This window comes from Patella vulgata, chromosome 4 (genome assembly GCF_932274485.2).
Source record: "Patella vulgata chromosome 4, xgPatVulg1.2, whole genome shotgun sequence".
NCBI lineage: Eukaryota > Metazoa > Mollusca > Gastropoda > Patellidae > Patella > Patella vulgata.
In genome coordinates this window covers 75,945,892-75,960,337 of record NC_065882.2, presented here as the reverse complement: position 1 = coordinate 75,960,337, position 14,446 = coordinate 75,945,892, and the positions used below count along the sequence as shown (strand labels likewise).

The 14,446-nt window shown below is 33.5% G+C and overlaps 1 protein-coding gene across 1 annotated transcript in view; it reads left to right on the top strand.

The window, feature by feature from the left end:
• The window catches only part of LOC126819293 (dual specificity testis-specific protein kinase 2), an 83,641-nt gene extending 71,046 nt beyond the window's left edge, over positions 1-12,595 (top strand). The window contains exons 9-10 of the mRNA XM_050547273.2: positions 819-927; positions 2,534-12,595. Coding sequence (XP_050403230.1) covers positions 819-927; positions 2,534-3,420 — 996 coding nt within the window. The 3' untranslated portion in view covers positions 3,421-12,595. The remainder of the gene's footprint in view (positions 1-818; positions 928-2,533) is intronic.
• The last annotated feature ends 1,851 nt before the right edge of the window (positions 12,596-14,446 follow it).

The window sequence follows — 14,446 nt, the reverse complement described above, 5'->3', positions numbered from 1 at the left end:
ATATCCCATGATAGTACACAACCAGTAATGAAAATTTAAGTTAGTCCTGACATGACCTTGTTGGTGTTAAGTGCATATGTCTTTGATTCAACCCAAAACATATGTGTCAAGTAGTAGAAAGGGTTGTTTGCCAAACCTTGCCTTTTCTTTGTACTCCAGTTTACTGCTGCATCTAAAAACTACTTAGCACATGTATATGTTATATAAAATAATATAGTTTTTAGTTGATCTAAAGAGAAGTTTGATAAATGGATAAAGATTCTATTTACGATTTTAGAAATCTTAATGCATAATAATTATTAATTCTATATTCTAACATAAAATTGTTTTGTTATGGGACTTGAAAACAATATTAGGTTAGATCTATTTCTTAAGGTTACCTCCAGATTTGGTCACAGGTCACGCGATGTAAACAGGACTAGCGCTAATCCCAACCCTAAGCCTGGACCTAGCCCTCACCCTTACCCAGACCCTAACCCACAATCTCATCAATAATCACACGTCCTAACCTTGTTTACATCTCAACGGGTGGGAGGGGGTGGGGGGGTTGGATGGCCGAATTGTTAGTGTGTGCACGCTGTATCATAAGGTCTGTCATTGAGTCAGCTGGCGTGGTTTCGATTCCCCAGTTGTACGTGACAAGGAGTAGGGTCGTCTGTCCATATGTTAGTCCCGAAATGACCTAGTTTGTGTTGAGTGGATGTTAAACCCCATTTCTCTCTGTCTCTCACATCTCAGCAACCTTGGTGAAATCTGAAGTTGGCCTTAAGAGATAGATTTAGCCCCAGTATTGATTAAAGTATTTGTTGTCTTCACAGGTTGATCCCAAGAAAAGACCATATTTTGGAGAAATAGAAGTCTCTTTAGAAAAAATATTTAAAAATCTACAAAATGACTTGATACAAGAAGCACAAAATAACAAAAGAGGTAAAAATTTCAGGTTTTTTATTTTTTTTCTCTTACAAATGCAGCTTTGGCGTAGGCTGAAATGTTTATATAAAGCTTGATCTAGGACAGTACAATTGCATGTTTAGTCCTTCATCGTGGTTGATGTGGAATCCTTGTTTCCTGGAAGAAGGTACCGCTGGATTAGTGCTAGGTATAATTAGCATACTACAAAAATTTTGTATCAGAATTTTAACCATTTTCTTAGAAATAACCTATCAGAATTTTAACAATTTTCTTAGAAATAACCTTTAAAGGGAGGTAAGAACATATTCAATCATTGCCTAATGGATTTTCTATTCCATTAGAAATTATCCCAAGTTAAACATGCATTATGCAAGAGCTAAATCTGCCTATTGCAGGTCTTTCTTTAGGCCTGAAATGTTTTCTTAAGTATTAATTAGACATTAATTAACTGATCCAGGCCTTAATCAACTCTCGATGGCATCAGATTTCTCCGATATTAAATAGATTAGAATGGTTCAGCGATACTTTGATTTAATCAAATATGGAGGACCGATACTTAGCTTCGATCAACCAGTACGGTGGTTGAAATTATTTCACACATCTGTCAAACCTTCAAAGGCTAATATCTTCGCTTGCAATAGAGTTATTTGAATGAAATTTTCAAATTATTCATTTAACATCATCTACTTTCGAACTATCGTAGCAAGAATTGCTATTCTTTATCTAAATCTTACATAATGTATCTTTAATTTGAGGTAAGAATATCATAATATCAAGTCAGTATTGATGTTACAAACATGTCTATTCATTAACTTCTGGGTTCTGAGGTGCACCCTCTCTCTCTCTCTCTCTCTCTCTCTCTCTGTCTCTCTCCCCTAATCTTTTTTGGGCTATGCTCCACCTCAAGAGACTGGCCTGCTTTAGCATAAAAGCAAACTGAGTTCTGCCTGAAACAGTATATAGTATTAAATGTAAGTACTTCAAATAAAAAACAAATTTTGGGTCAAAAAAAAAAAAAATTCATGTTAAGATGATTTTTTTTATTATTTTGAATATAATTCAAGCTCAAGATAACAAAATTCAAGTTAGTCAGATCCCTTTCAGTGTCTTTGAACAGTTATGTGATGGTATTGATAAATCTTCCATATCTTTCCCTCCTCTCCTAGTGTAGTCGCCAACTCTGAACAGATGCACAAACAGACAAATGACAGTCACAAACATATAGATATAAAATACAAAATTTTACAGCTTTTGAAAAGTTTTAAGGTGTCTTTTATTAGACTATCCTTCATAATTGGTTTGGGTTTTTTTATGTGTTGTTTAACGGTCGAGAGCGAGACATTAAGTAATATAGTGTAACAACAAGAGGGCCATAGGCCCGATTGTTTTTACAATATATTACGCAATGTCTTAAGCTCAAGACCATTAAACGAATTAAAATACAGACACTCTGCACGTGCTTTTACTGTGAAATCCGTCACGCGAGTCCAATATTTCACTAGTATAAATAATGTACGATTGGCAAGTTGTTCGTACGATTATTTGAAATAATGGGACGCCAACATCAAAGGGTGATGCCACATCTGTATTTTATATATAAGATCAATGTTGATTCTTTCAGCTAAAAGAAAAGGATGTAAAAGATCTAAATCTGAAGATAATATTCTACAAGCCAATGACAGCTCTAGTGATGTAGAAAATATGGACGAATTGCCAACAACAGCCTTGTTGATTGGTCAGTTTATGAGTAAAGATGACCAGTTTTATTTACCCACAGAGAACAATCCATTTGCTAGTTACAAAGATGGTAGAAAATTGTTTGGTACACCTCGTGAACATTCTTCCGACCTTCCATCTCCAACGGCCATGTTTACTCCGCCCTGTACACCAATCACCCCTGATTCTAGTTTCTCCTTCCGTCAAAAGTCTGCGTCTGGTAGAAAATGTCAATCACTGCCTTCATCTCCCGTTCTGTTGCGGAAAGCAGCAGAAGAATTACACATGGAATCTCTTCACGGAAGTGCTAAATGGAACACTCACCAACAGATTTTAAAATCCAGATCAAAGAGTATGCTAATGTCCGAGAGTTTATCGGAAACAATAGCGCAGAAACTTTTATATTGTGGAGAGGATAACTCTGATAAAGATGATGGCGATCATAGTGGCGATGACAATTTAGAATCGAAATCAAATTCTGTCCATAGACCTAACCCTCTGTCGTGTTCTTCAAGACGTTTAAAGTTTGGACGTGGAAAATTTGCGAGTGTTGATTGTGAGTGGCTGTCATCTAGTTCAACTTATACAGGAAATGGATTATATAACGAACGTAATTGCGATGATCTAGAAATAAACGACAAAGAAAACAATTCAAATATTCAGCGTCGAAAAAAGCGCATAAATCGTAATTCTCCAGCACGAAGTTCATGTGATTCATTTATGTCCATTGATGAACAACCCCACTCTCCTTCTAGTTCATTATCTAGTTATGGTGATGCTAACGAATTTTAAACGGACCTAGATCTGTTATTTTAGTCATATCTGCTGGTTTTGACTGACTGGCAGTGAAATTGACCTAATACTAGAGACATTACCTGTCAGTCAATTTACAGCCAGTAAAATTAGACCCTGAGTTCACAAAGCTTTCTCAGACTTAAATTCAGAATTTACTCAAAATTGTTCGCCTTATTTTAACTAAACGAATTAATGAGATAAAACTGAACCATATTTTAGTCCCGAAATGATCTAGTTTGTGTCAAGTGGACATTAAACCCTGTTTTTCTCTCTCTTTTAACTAAAATATAGCCCTTTATAAAACTTTTGTTATTTTAATGTATCAAATACATCAATAAGAAACTACAGTAGAATCTGTATGAGCAGCCACTCCTATTCAGCGACATCTCCTTGTAAGCGGTCATGATAAATTCCCCCCGTAGAAATTCTGTTGTTTTATCTCTTTATTCAACGGTCACTCCTCTAACGCGGCCAGCGGTCACTATTTTACTAATAAATTCAACAAAACATCGCCCATTCAACGGCCATTGTTGAATGATACCATCTTGTCGTTCTTTGTAACACCCCCGCTAATCCCGTGAGTAGTAGTTAATTAACTGGACCCCCACTGATCAGGTAAAAAGAAATGTAAACATAACAATCAACCCGGGATTATCTGTTAATTAATCTTTTGTTTTATTAAACGACTAACCTGATCATTGTTTTCACGCGTAACGACACATTATTTGATACTGATTGAATAAAATAAAAGTACCGAGTTTTGTCACGATCATCTAGTATCTCTCTTAGCGCCTCCTATAATATTACATACAGAGTTACACCCCCTGTAAATAGGAGATAAAATTAGCGATGTTTTTTGTTCATGTGCTTTTTTGATAAAATAAAATGAATTCATCGATTTTCTTCACAAAAATTGATAAATATTATCGAATGCATCACAATGGTAGACAGTAGTATCGAAGGTTGGTACAAAATGACAAGTTTACAGAAGTTATGTCCGAGATTTGAGTAAAGAATTTTCGTCCGGCGCAAGATTCAGCGACGGCCAAATTTACCGCTTCCAATGCATCCAAGCGTAATATTTAATTTATGTCGGCACAAAAAGCAACGAGATTTTATTAAGAGGCCACTCCCGTTAAATTATGTCCGAGATTTGAGTAAAGAATTTTCGTTCGGCGCAAGATTCAGCGACGGCCAAATTTACCGCTTCCAATGCATCCAAGAGTAATATTTAATTTATGTCGGCACAAAAAGCAACGAGATTTTATTAAGAGGCCACTCCCGTTAAGCGGTCAGTTGTGAAAATTCCCTTGGGTGGCTGCTTAATACAGATTCTACTGTATGTACAATGTTTTGTGTTTCTGGATCAAAGATATTTCTCATGAACAGTGATTGAAAGTTGAATAAATTCTTAACTTAAGTCTGAGAATGCTTAGTGAACTTGGGGCCTGATCTTGCAAAGAATTTATCCTTTAACCACAATAAATACTGTTACTGTTAAAACACTTAAAAATATATTAACAAAATTGGGATAATACTAATAAAAATTATTATTGTCTCTAAAAAAAAAAAGGTGGCAAATGATTGACCGACTGAGTTGAAAGCCCTGATAACACCCTCTTTGATACAGTCTTGATTACATTAAATTTGCTGTGTTGATTTATTCTGTGAAGTTGGTATTTATCTATATTAAAATTTTAGGTTCACAAATAGAACAAATATTGAGATATAACTGACAATATTTTAAGCCAAACAAAAGTCTTTCAAAAAAAAAAAATCTAATTGTATAAAATATTGTTAAGTCAATAATCAGATCAACCAATTCAGCATTTTATTATGACTTTAATCAAAGTGGTTTGGGTCCTTTAATTGTTGTGTGTTTATCATAATCTTATAAAGTCATATCTCTAATCTTATTATTAGTTACTATAGTCTTTACAAAGATATATCTCTAATATTATTATTAGTTACTATAGTCTTTACAAAGATATACTTAAAATATATATATGAGAGCATGTAATCAAACATTCTCGTACTCAGTAGTTTTAAACAATATTCTCTTGTGTCAAGGCCATTTCGGTTAGTATGGCACTGACTTACAGACCAGGAGGTCCTGGGTTCATTTCTAGTATTAGCCATTTAGCCACCGTGGCTGCATGATACAAGAGACTCTAAGTTTGAAACCGATGGGTACAAGAATGGTAAAGCACTATCAAGATAAATTAACAACATGTTGATGTTGATTCTTTTTCTGGTGTGAAATAATTTTCAGAGTGATCTATTTATTTTTTCTGATAAAACAATTTTATGGATATAAATTTGATTTAAATTTCAAGCCGTTAATAACAAGTTATAAACATGAAGAAATAATGCCTGACTTAACTTACATCTAACCCTCATTTCTATCTTTTTATTTTATCTGATTACGATATCAATAGTTGATTATATAATATCTTCCAAATAAGTAAAAAAAATTAAACCAAAAAAGAGGGGTGTATTGACTTATAAAGCACTACGCCAAAATATACCTGACAGTAACATTGATATTATTCTGTCTATTTTAACAATGTAATCAGTAGCGGACTGGCCAGGTTGTCAGCTTGCTCAAGTGGGCCCCAGACGAAGTGGGCCCGCTTAGACATTAAACAATATATTTAAATTATAAATTATCAAAAAATATAAAGAAAACAAAATCGGGAAAATTCTAATTACATCTTTTTGTTTCCACTAATTATTTTTGAAAATTTAATTTATTCATTTTAAAAATTAAATGATAGAATTGTATTGGTGGGTGGGCTCCCTTTGTCTCCTGGCAACCAATATTTTTACATCCAGTCCGCCACTGTATGTAATTCTCACATATCGTGCAAGGCACTGTATATTAACAATGACATGATTTTAAAACATAGGGAGTATTGTTTCTTAGTGAATATACACTGTGATATAAGGCATGGCTTCCAACAGTTGTTATAGGGGCGTAATCGAATGTTAGGGTAGTAGTTCCTAGACTATAGAATGTCACAGTTCAACAGTCAGGAAATTGCTAGCAAGGGTCTCTCTAGAGGTGGCACCAAGAAAGTGTGCCTGAATGTTTGATGGGATGGAAAACTATTGGCAGCAGGTGAAAAACCTGGTGCCTGGGCATGATTCTCTTCCACACATTCTACAAATGTAAATTACATATATTAATCTCAAAATGACCATATGTTAGTCTCAAAATGACAATATGTTAGTCTCAAATTGACCATATGTAAGTCCCAAAATGACCATATGTTAGTCTCAAAATGACCATATGTTAGTCTCAAAATGACCATATGTTAGTCTCAAAACGACCATATGTTAGTCTCGAAATGACCATATGTTAGTCCCAGAATGACCATATGTTAGTCTCAAAATGACCATATGTTAGCCTCAAAATGACCACATGTTAGTCTCGAAATTACCACATGTTAGTCTCAACATAATGACTGTAGCATTGTGTTGACGAGACGTTAGACTCATTGCAACAGTTCTGAAGGAGAAGGTGTTTGTTTAATAATATCACGTTATCACAATCACTGTAAGCTCCTCAACTGTATGACTATTGGGAGCCATGCTTACACTCATCTGCTTACAAACTTAAACATGGTCAGTATCAAGTCTATATACGTATCTATTAAAGATATTCAAAGTTGCTCAGTTTCATTATATAGGCTATTTTAATTTTATAACAGTATTTTATTATAACTCAGATTATTTATTTAAATATCTCATCATAGTTGTCAAAATTATGAAATATGTCTCTCCATTGGGTGTTAAATGTACATGGAATTCTCTTTAATATAATAACTGTATATACATCGTATACATATATTCTACAAAAAAATTAATGCATTAAATCATTAACATCTCAAAATTTAACGATTTATTTGCATATTATGTTAAATGTGTTAAATATGTCTTATTGGGTTTTTTTTAAATCGAGAAATTCTTCCACTTTCTCCTTAAAACTTACTTTTTATACTGTTTTTTTAAATTTATAAATACACAATTATTTATTCTCTGACACCCAGCCATTTGCTTCCTCTATCTTTGTGATAATTATATCATTCATTTTAATGCTCTTAAATCGACAACAGGGTTTGAAATGTGATCATTTCTGCTTATGCTGGACTCACACAGGACATCACTCTTTTTTGCCTAAAAGATATTTTTCTATGCCATATAAAATATCAGATGAGTTTTTGTGATTTGAGAAAAGAGGAAGGGCGATCTCGGGTTTTTGTCATGAACTAGAATTCTTCTAACTAATGAGATACTTTATAATGTAATGTCTTCTAATCTAAAAAGCGGGGTTGGGTGGCGAAATGATTTAACACATGTCTTTAGATCATAAGGTCTGTCATTGAGTTAAGTGGCATGGTTTTGATTCCCAGTGTGAATGTGACAAGGAGTATAGTCGCCTGTCCAAATGTTTTATTATAATAAGCATGTGAATGTGAATATTGCACATTTTTAGATTAATAATGATATTATTTACAATATACATTTATATAGTAAGTTTTTATAAACTGTTATACATAGAATTATTATCAGAAATATTAATACTTTTGGCTGGTAAAACCATTTGACTAGATCTTGTATACACAGTCTTTCCAACGTGGTTTCCCCTTGTCAGTGATGCAGGACGGAGAGCCTGACTAGGGATAATGTATAGTCATTCGAATGGGTTGAAAAATTGAGATCCTTGGCATGCACGTTAAAGATCCCTTGGCAGTTGGAATTCGATATACGAGTAGGCCATAGAGCTGCTATCCGGAGAAAATTTCCCTCATAGCACACTGTATGTCATTGTACCTATCTTCAGTCGGAGCAGGGGCCTGTTTCACAAAATTTTAACTTAAGATAAAATCCAAATTTTAGTAGATACTTCAATTTTGATTGGCTAAGCACTAAAATCAATCTAATATTATCCAATCAAATTATTAAAATTTGGATTTTATCTTAGTAAAATTTGGTGAAACAGGCCCCCGAACAGTAGGACATCAGACCCCATTTCATTTGGTATACAGTTGAATAAACTGATGCGGTAGTTAAAGTCACTGTTAGGACAATATCAAATTTTTCGTGGATTAATCCACACTAAGATATACTAGAATTGATTATTTAAAATTGAATTTAGATGACAAAATCAAATTATTAATGGTAATTAATCTCCTTGCTTAGATTCATTGACATTAAAAAGTGGCGCATCTAAAGTTTATAGGTGGGCTAGCTTGTTTTGAACATATTCCGTTTATATTGTCTGCAACTAGAGCAGGGGTGTCAAACTCACTTCGATTCAAAGGGTCACATGAGCTAACATTTTACATCAAGTGGACCAGAGATATACAAAAATTACAAAAAACAAAGCCAAGCGTCTTTGAAATTTACTGAATTCTAAAAACAAAGCCAAATGTCCTTGACACAGGTAATTTTTTTAGACTGGGTTCCAAATTGCCAAGATATAATATTGAATACAATGTTCTCTTGTATTACATACAATTTAGATATCTATGACATACAGTACAGAATTTTAATGAAACCGGAAAACAATAATAAATGATTTCCACCGCTAATTTCTAAGAATTATCAATTTGTTCCACGGGCCATATTTAAACCCTTGGAGGCCTTGATCTGGCCTACGGGCCGAATGTTTGACACCTCTGAACTAGAGTATGCCGAGTGTTGACAAATTTTTAATTCCTCATATCTTTGTAAATACTAAATGGATTTGAACCGTGTTTTGACTTTTATCCCGTTCTGAGATTCAACTTTAAGTTAAGAATATTGTAATTTGGAAGGGATTAACAATCCATCAAGTATTGTTTGCTATACATTTATATACAAATGAAATGAAATGGGGTTAAATGTCCTAAATGACATTCAGAGAATAAAGTTAATATTTCTGTTAAAAATGCTAACTCACGATTGTTCATTATATTATTTCAATTGTTACCTAAGCATGTTTCATTTATTATTCATACGTGCTATTCAATTGTTATTTGTACAAATATTATGATTGAAAAGTGTAATTATGTTACATTGATCAGCGTTATGCAAGATGTAAATAGATTTATTAGATGGTTTGAGATTGTATAGCTAAGATAATATTTTCATACATTGTTACATATTCATTAATCGTTAGAAAACCGATAAGCATTTCATAATTTATATGATAAGTGATTAAACTGGAGGATGTTATCTTTGTTACAGTTAGTTACTTTAGTAACGGATTCTTATAGGAGTCTGTCCGCTACCTAAGTAACTATGTTCCCTTTCCCTGTGTGTGATAAAACAATCTGATTAAAACACAGATCCTATTTCGTTTCGTTTTTTATAGTTCAAAATTTCGTTTTACTTGTCTTTACTTCACTAGGATCTGGAAAAATTGTTATCATTGACATGTTCTGGATGATGTGAGGGATTGGCCAATGAAACAGTCTGTTGCATCAAGCTTTTGGCGTGAGGTGAATGGAACTGTTGGTAATCCACTAGAAACATCAATGCTGATCGATTAATCAAATATCTGACTTCATAGGGTCAAAAGCCGCTTGTATGACCTCGGCCGTGACCTCCCAAATCAACTGGTCAGATGTTCATGTAGTGTAGGCCATCGAAAGTATATAAAAAACGAAACGAAATATAGATCTGTATTTGAATCAGATTAGTGATAAAAGAATCAATATTTATTTCTCAAATGACCCAGGGAAGACAGAAGCCAAAATAAAAGATCATCATTGTCATAATAATTTGTGAAAACCCTCTTTTGTGTAAGCCTTATTTATGAGCTCAATGCTTGTTATAAAGCAATATTAAGACAGTGCTTTAATATGTTATTTCTTATTACTCGGAATAAATGTGACTTGTTACACTTGTTACAAATGTAATGCAATAATTTAACAAACAAACTTAATCAATGAAAAGTCCTTAATTTTTGGTATATTTTGAAAAAAAATTTGCTAAAAATTGAGATAACAAATTTAAAACAAAGAATGTTCATTGAAAAACCTTAATTTTCATTGAAAAACCTTAATTTTCATTAATTAAAATATAATAATGTTTAAAAATGATTAAATTAATCAAAGCATATCTGTAATATTTACACCACAAAAATCAGTTGTTAAAGTATCAGTGTACATCCATCTTATAGTTGCTGATCGTCATTGCCATATTTGGGACATTATCTCATTTTTCACTGCTTAAAGGAGCTAAATCTCCAACTCAATATTTTCCATAATATTCAAAACTAAAAACACGAATTATAATTCAATATTGGTCAATTTTAATCAAAATTGATGTTTCTATCTTACCGTGAAAATATGGGATCATAATATCCAATATTTAAGACACGATGAACATTTTATAATCAGTACACGTGTCGTGGGTATCATTTGTAATGAACAAAGATAAACATATCCTACAAGACAATGTGGAAATGAATTGGGGTTTAACGTCCTACTGTTCTGCGCCGAACTGGGCTAATGAAGATGGGCATACAGTGTGCTATGAGGGAAATTTTGCCCGGACAGCGGCACTACGGCCTACTCTTATATCGAATTCCAACTGTCAAGGGATCATTTACGTGCACGCCAATATGTACACAGGACCTCAGTTTTTCGTTCCATTCGAACGACTAGACAGCTGTCCTTGTCAGCCCCTCAGGACAATGTGGAAGTAATTAGTAATGGCTGATTCACAAATGACAAAATAATAATAAAAAAATGTGTAGAATTGACTAAGTAGGCCCAAACGACTCTAGTTCAATTTGGACTGTTCACGTAATTCACTGAACATAATTGATTAGAAATTACAATATTGTTTTTAAAAAAATTGATTATAAATCACTTTATATACATATTACATTAATATGTGCTTTTAGACCCACTTCTGTCAATTTTGAGAATAGAGTTATATGCCCTTTAATCCATGCTTTTGTTTACACAAATTGATTTTTAACATTTAATTAAAGATACAGTATCCCGAAAGTATTTATCGAGTGGTTATTTCTAATAAAGGTATGGCAAATTTGGTATATGTATATGGAAAGTATAGACAACCAATCTTACTAGAAAAATACTGGATTACCCGAGAAACATCCATGGGGCAAGCACTTGGTAAAAATGTCAGGGTAACACTAATGGGAAAGTATCTTTAAAAAAGCAAAACCAAAATATCAACGATAGATTTTCTACTGGCATAGAATCAATCGCATTAAAAACAGACCTATCATACTGGAGGATGCCGAATATTGCAAAATTTTCAATGAACCGTATCTTTGTAAATACTAAACAGAATTGAAACATTTTTGGACCAGGGGTTCAACTTTCATAATATTGTGTTTAACCTCATGGGTTTTCTCCGGGTCCTCTGGTTTCCTCCAACTGCTAAAGACACCTACGCGCAAGCGAATTACTGAAATAAAATTGAGCCATATGCTAGCTCCGATATGACCTATTAGTTTGTGTTGAATGGATGTTAAACCCCATTTCGCTCTCTCTCTCTCTCTTTCTCTCTCTCTCCTCTCTCAGACGATCAGCAACTTATATAATTTAGTATATCATACCTAACAGCATATCATTAATCAAAATCATAGATTGACATATTATATTTAATTGATAAGCCACCGTGTTTTTTGTATATGATTGGTTTGACTTGTATAGTAGAATTTACTCTTGTGGAATCTTGTTGATATATATTTATTGATTTATTGTAATATATGATGATGCTCTTCACATGAATTACTTCCCCTTGTTGCATAACTTATTGTAGGCCTGGGCCCTGTTTCTCAAAATCTTAACTAAAGATAAAATCCAATTTTAGTAGATACTTCAATTTTGATTGGCTAAGCACTAAAATCAATCTAATATTATCCAATCAAATTACTAAAATTTGGATTTTATCTTAGTTAAAACAGGCCCCGGCTCAATAAGAAAAAACATGTTTGAACTGATATTAATGATATTAAACTAAGCAGAGTATATATGGCTACTGATAGTTTGCAACAAAGGGAAGGGTTTAAGAAATGTACAATATTCAGATTTAATACTCATTCATCTGAATTGCTGATATTATATTGTTTATGGAAAGTTTAATTGCCTGATCTCTAATTTGTATTTAAATTAAATTCAATAAATAATGAATCTGATTAAAATTAAGTGTTTCTGGTTATTTATTATCAAGTTTTAAATCAATATACTGTCTACTTAACCAGGCCCTGAGTACACAAAGCATTCTCAGATTTAAGTTAAGAATTTACTCGCCTTTCAACCACTGTTTTTTTTTTTTTAGAAATATCTTTGATCCAGAAAAACACAACTTTGCACATAGTTTCTTATTGATGTATTTGATACATTAAAACAACAAAACTTTTATATAGGGCTATATGTCAGTTGAAATAAGGCAAACACATCTGAGTAAATTCTTAACTTAAATCTGCGAATGCTTTGTGGCCAACTAGAGCAATGGTTCTCATCCATTTTCCAATCACTGACCCCTTGGGACATTTTACAGGTTTCATATCAAGGGTGTGCCAGCACTTGTCAACATAAATCTCTGATAAACCCTAACATTAAATTAGGAAATTAATATGAATTGACAACATACATACTTTTTGTCAAGAAATTCACTTTCCACTGATGGTCCTGAGCTTGATACTCATTGTCAACTGACTGGCACTTTCCACTGACTGTCCTGAGCTTGAAACTCACTCTCCACTGACTGTCCTGAGCTTGAAACTCACTCTCCACTGACTGTCCTGAGCTTGAAACTCACTCTCCACTGACTGTTCTGAACTTGAAACTCAGTCACCAACTTGAATTAGTAGTCACCAACTGCCAAGGGATCTTTTACGTGCACACCAATGTATACACGGGACCTCGGTTTTCCATCTAATCCGAATGACCAGACAGCTGTCCTTGTCCGGCCCTTTGTCCTACACCTCTGACTAGGGGGAACACATCAGAAAATCCTGATGAACTTTCTCGGCCAATGCAGCCAATGCAGGGATCGATCACGCGACATCCAGGCTAGCGAACTAGCATCTTACCCACTTAGCCACCGTGGCTGCCCTACAGAACTGAAATGTTAACTTTTTAATAAGATCTGATTACCTATTAGCACAAAATGTAGACTTGAAATGATGTCACTCATATATGCAATTTGTCTGTATATTTTGCTATGTATGTATGTACTATAGGGCTAAGGCCTTCAGTGCAAATAAAGATTATTATTATAGCATACTCTGTAGATAATAAATGTAAACATAATGGCCTAACTTATATATAAAAGTTATATACTGCCAATTTAAATGGCTGCCTGAAATAAATTGAAAGTACATCTAAAATTTAAAAAAAATACATTTAACTAGAATTTACTATGGATTTTGGTTATTTTTGGACCAACTTTTTATCTAGTATGGGCTTTAGAAAGAGTGATCGATATGATGTGTCAGGGGAGATAACTCACTGAAAATTATAAAAAGATTAAATTATCAAATGTGCAGATTCACTTTATTATCACAAACACATAAATTTCTGACACATTCTAACTAAAAACATGCAGTGTTTGTCCGTTGAAATAAAATTGTAATATGGAAAATTGTTTTTTTCTTCTAAAATGATGTGTCAAGGGAGACAACTGTTGTTAAATACTCTATTAGGGCTCAGACTAGCAATTATTTGCCCATTGACTACAATGTTAAATGGCTGTGACATCACAGGCTGCAGCTTTTTGCTCAACATTCCACTGGTTCCAGTCTTTATAGGCACATAGGGGACCATTTGGCAATCTCCTCATCATAATTTTTTATGGGGTTGACAATTTAGATTTATTGCTACAGAGATTTTATGTTGACTGGGGTCAAAATCTTACTTCCAACACATTCATTGCTCTGCTGAAAGACACTTTACATCCCCCTATCCCTCTGCAGTAATATCATCAGTATTAACCCAAACTGATATGAAATTGCAAATTCGATCCCTTTTCTTCAATTCTAGACCAAAAA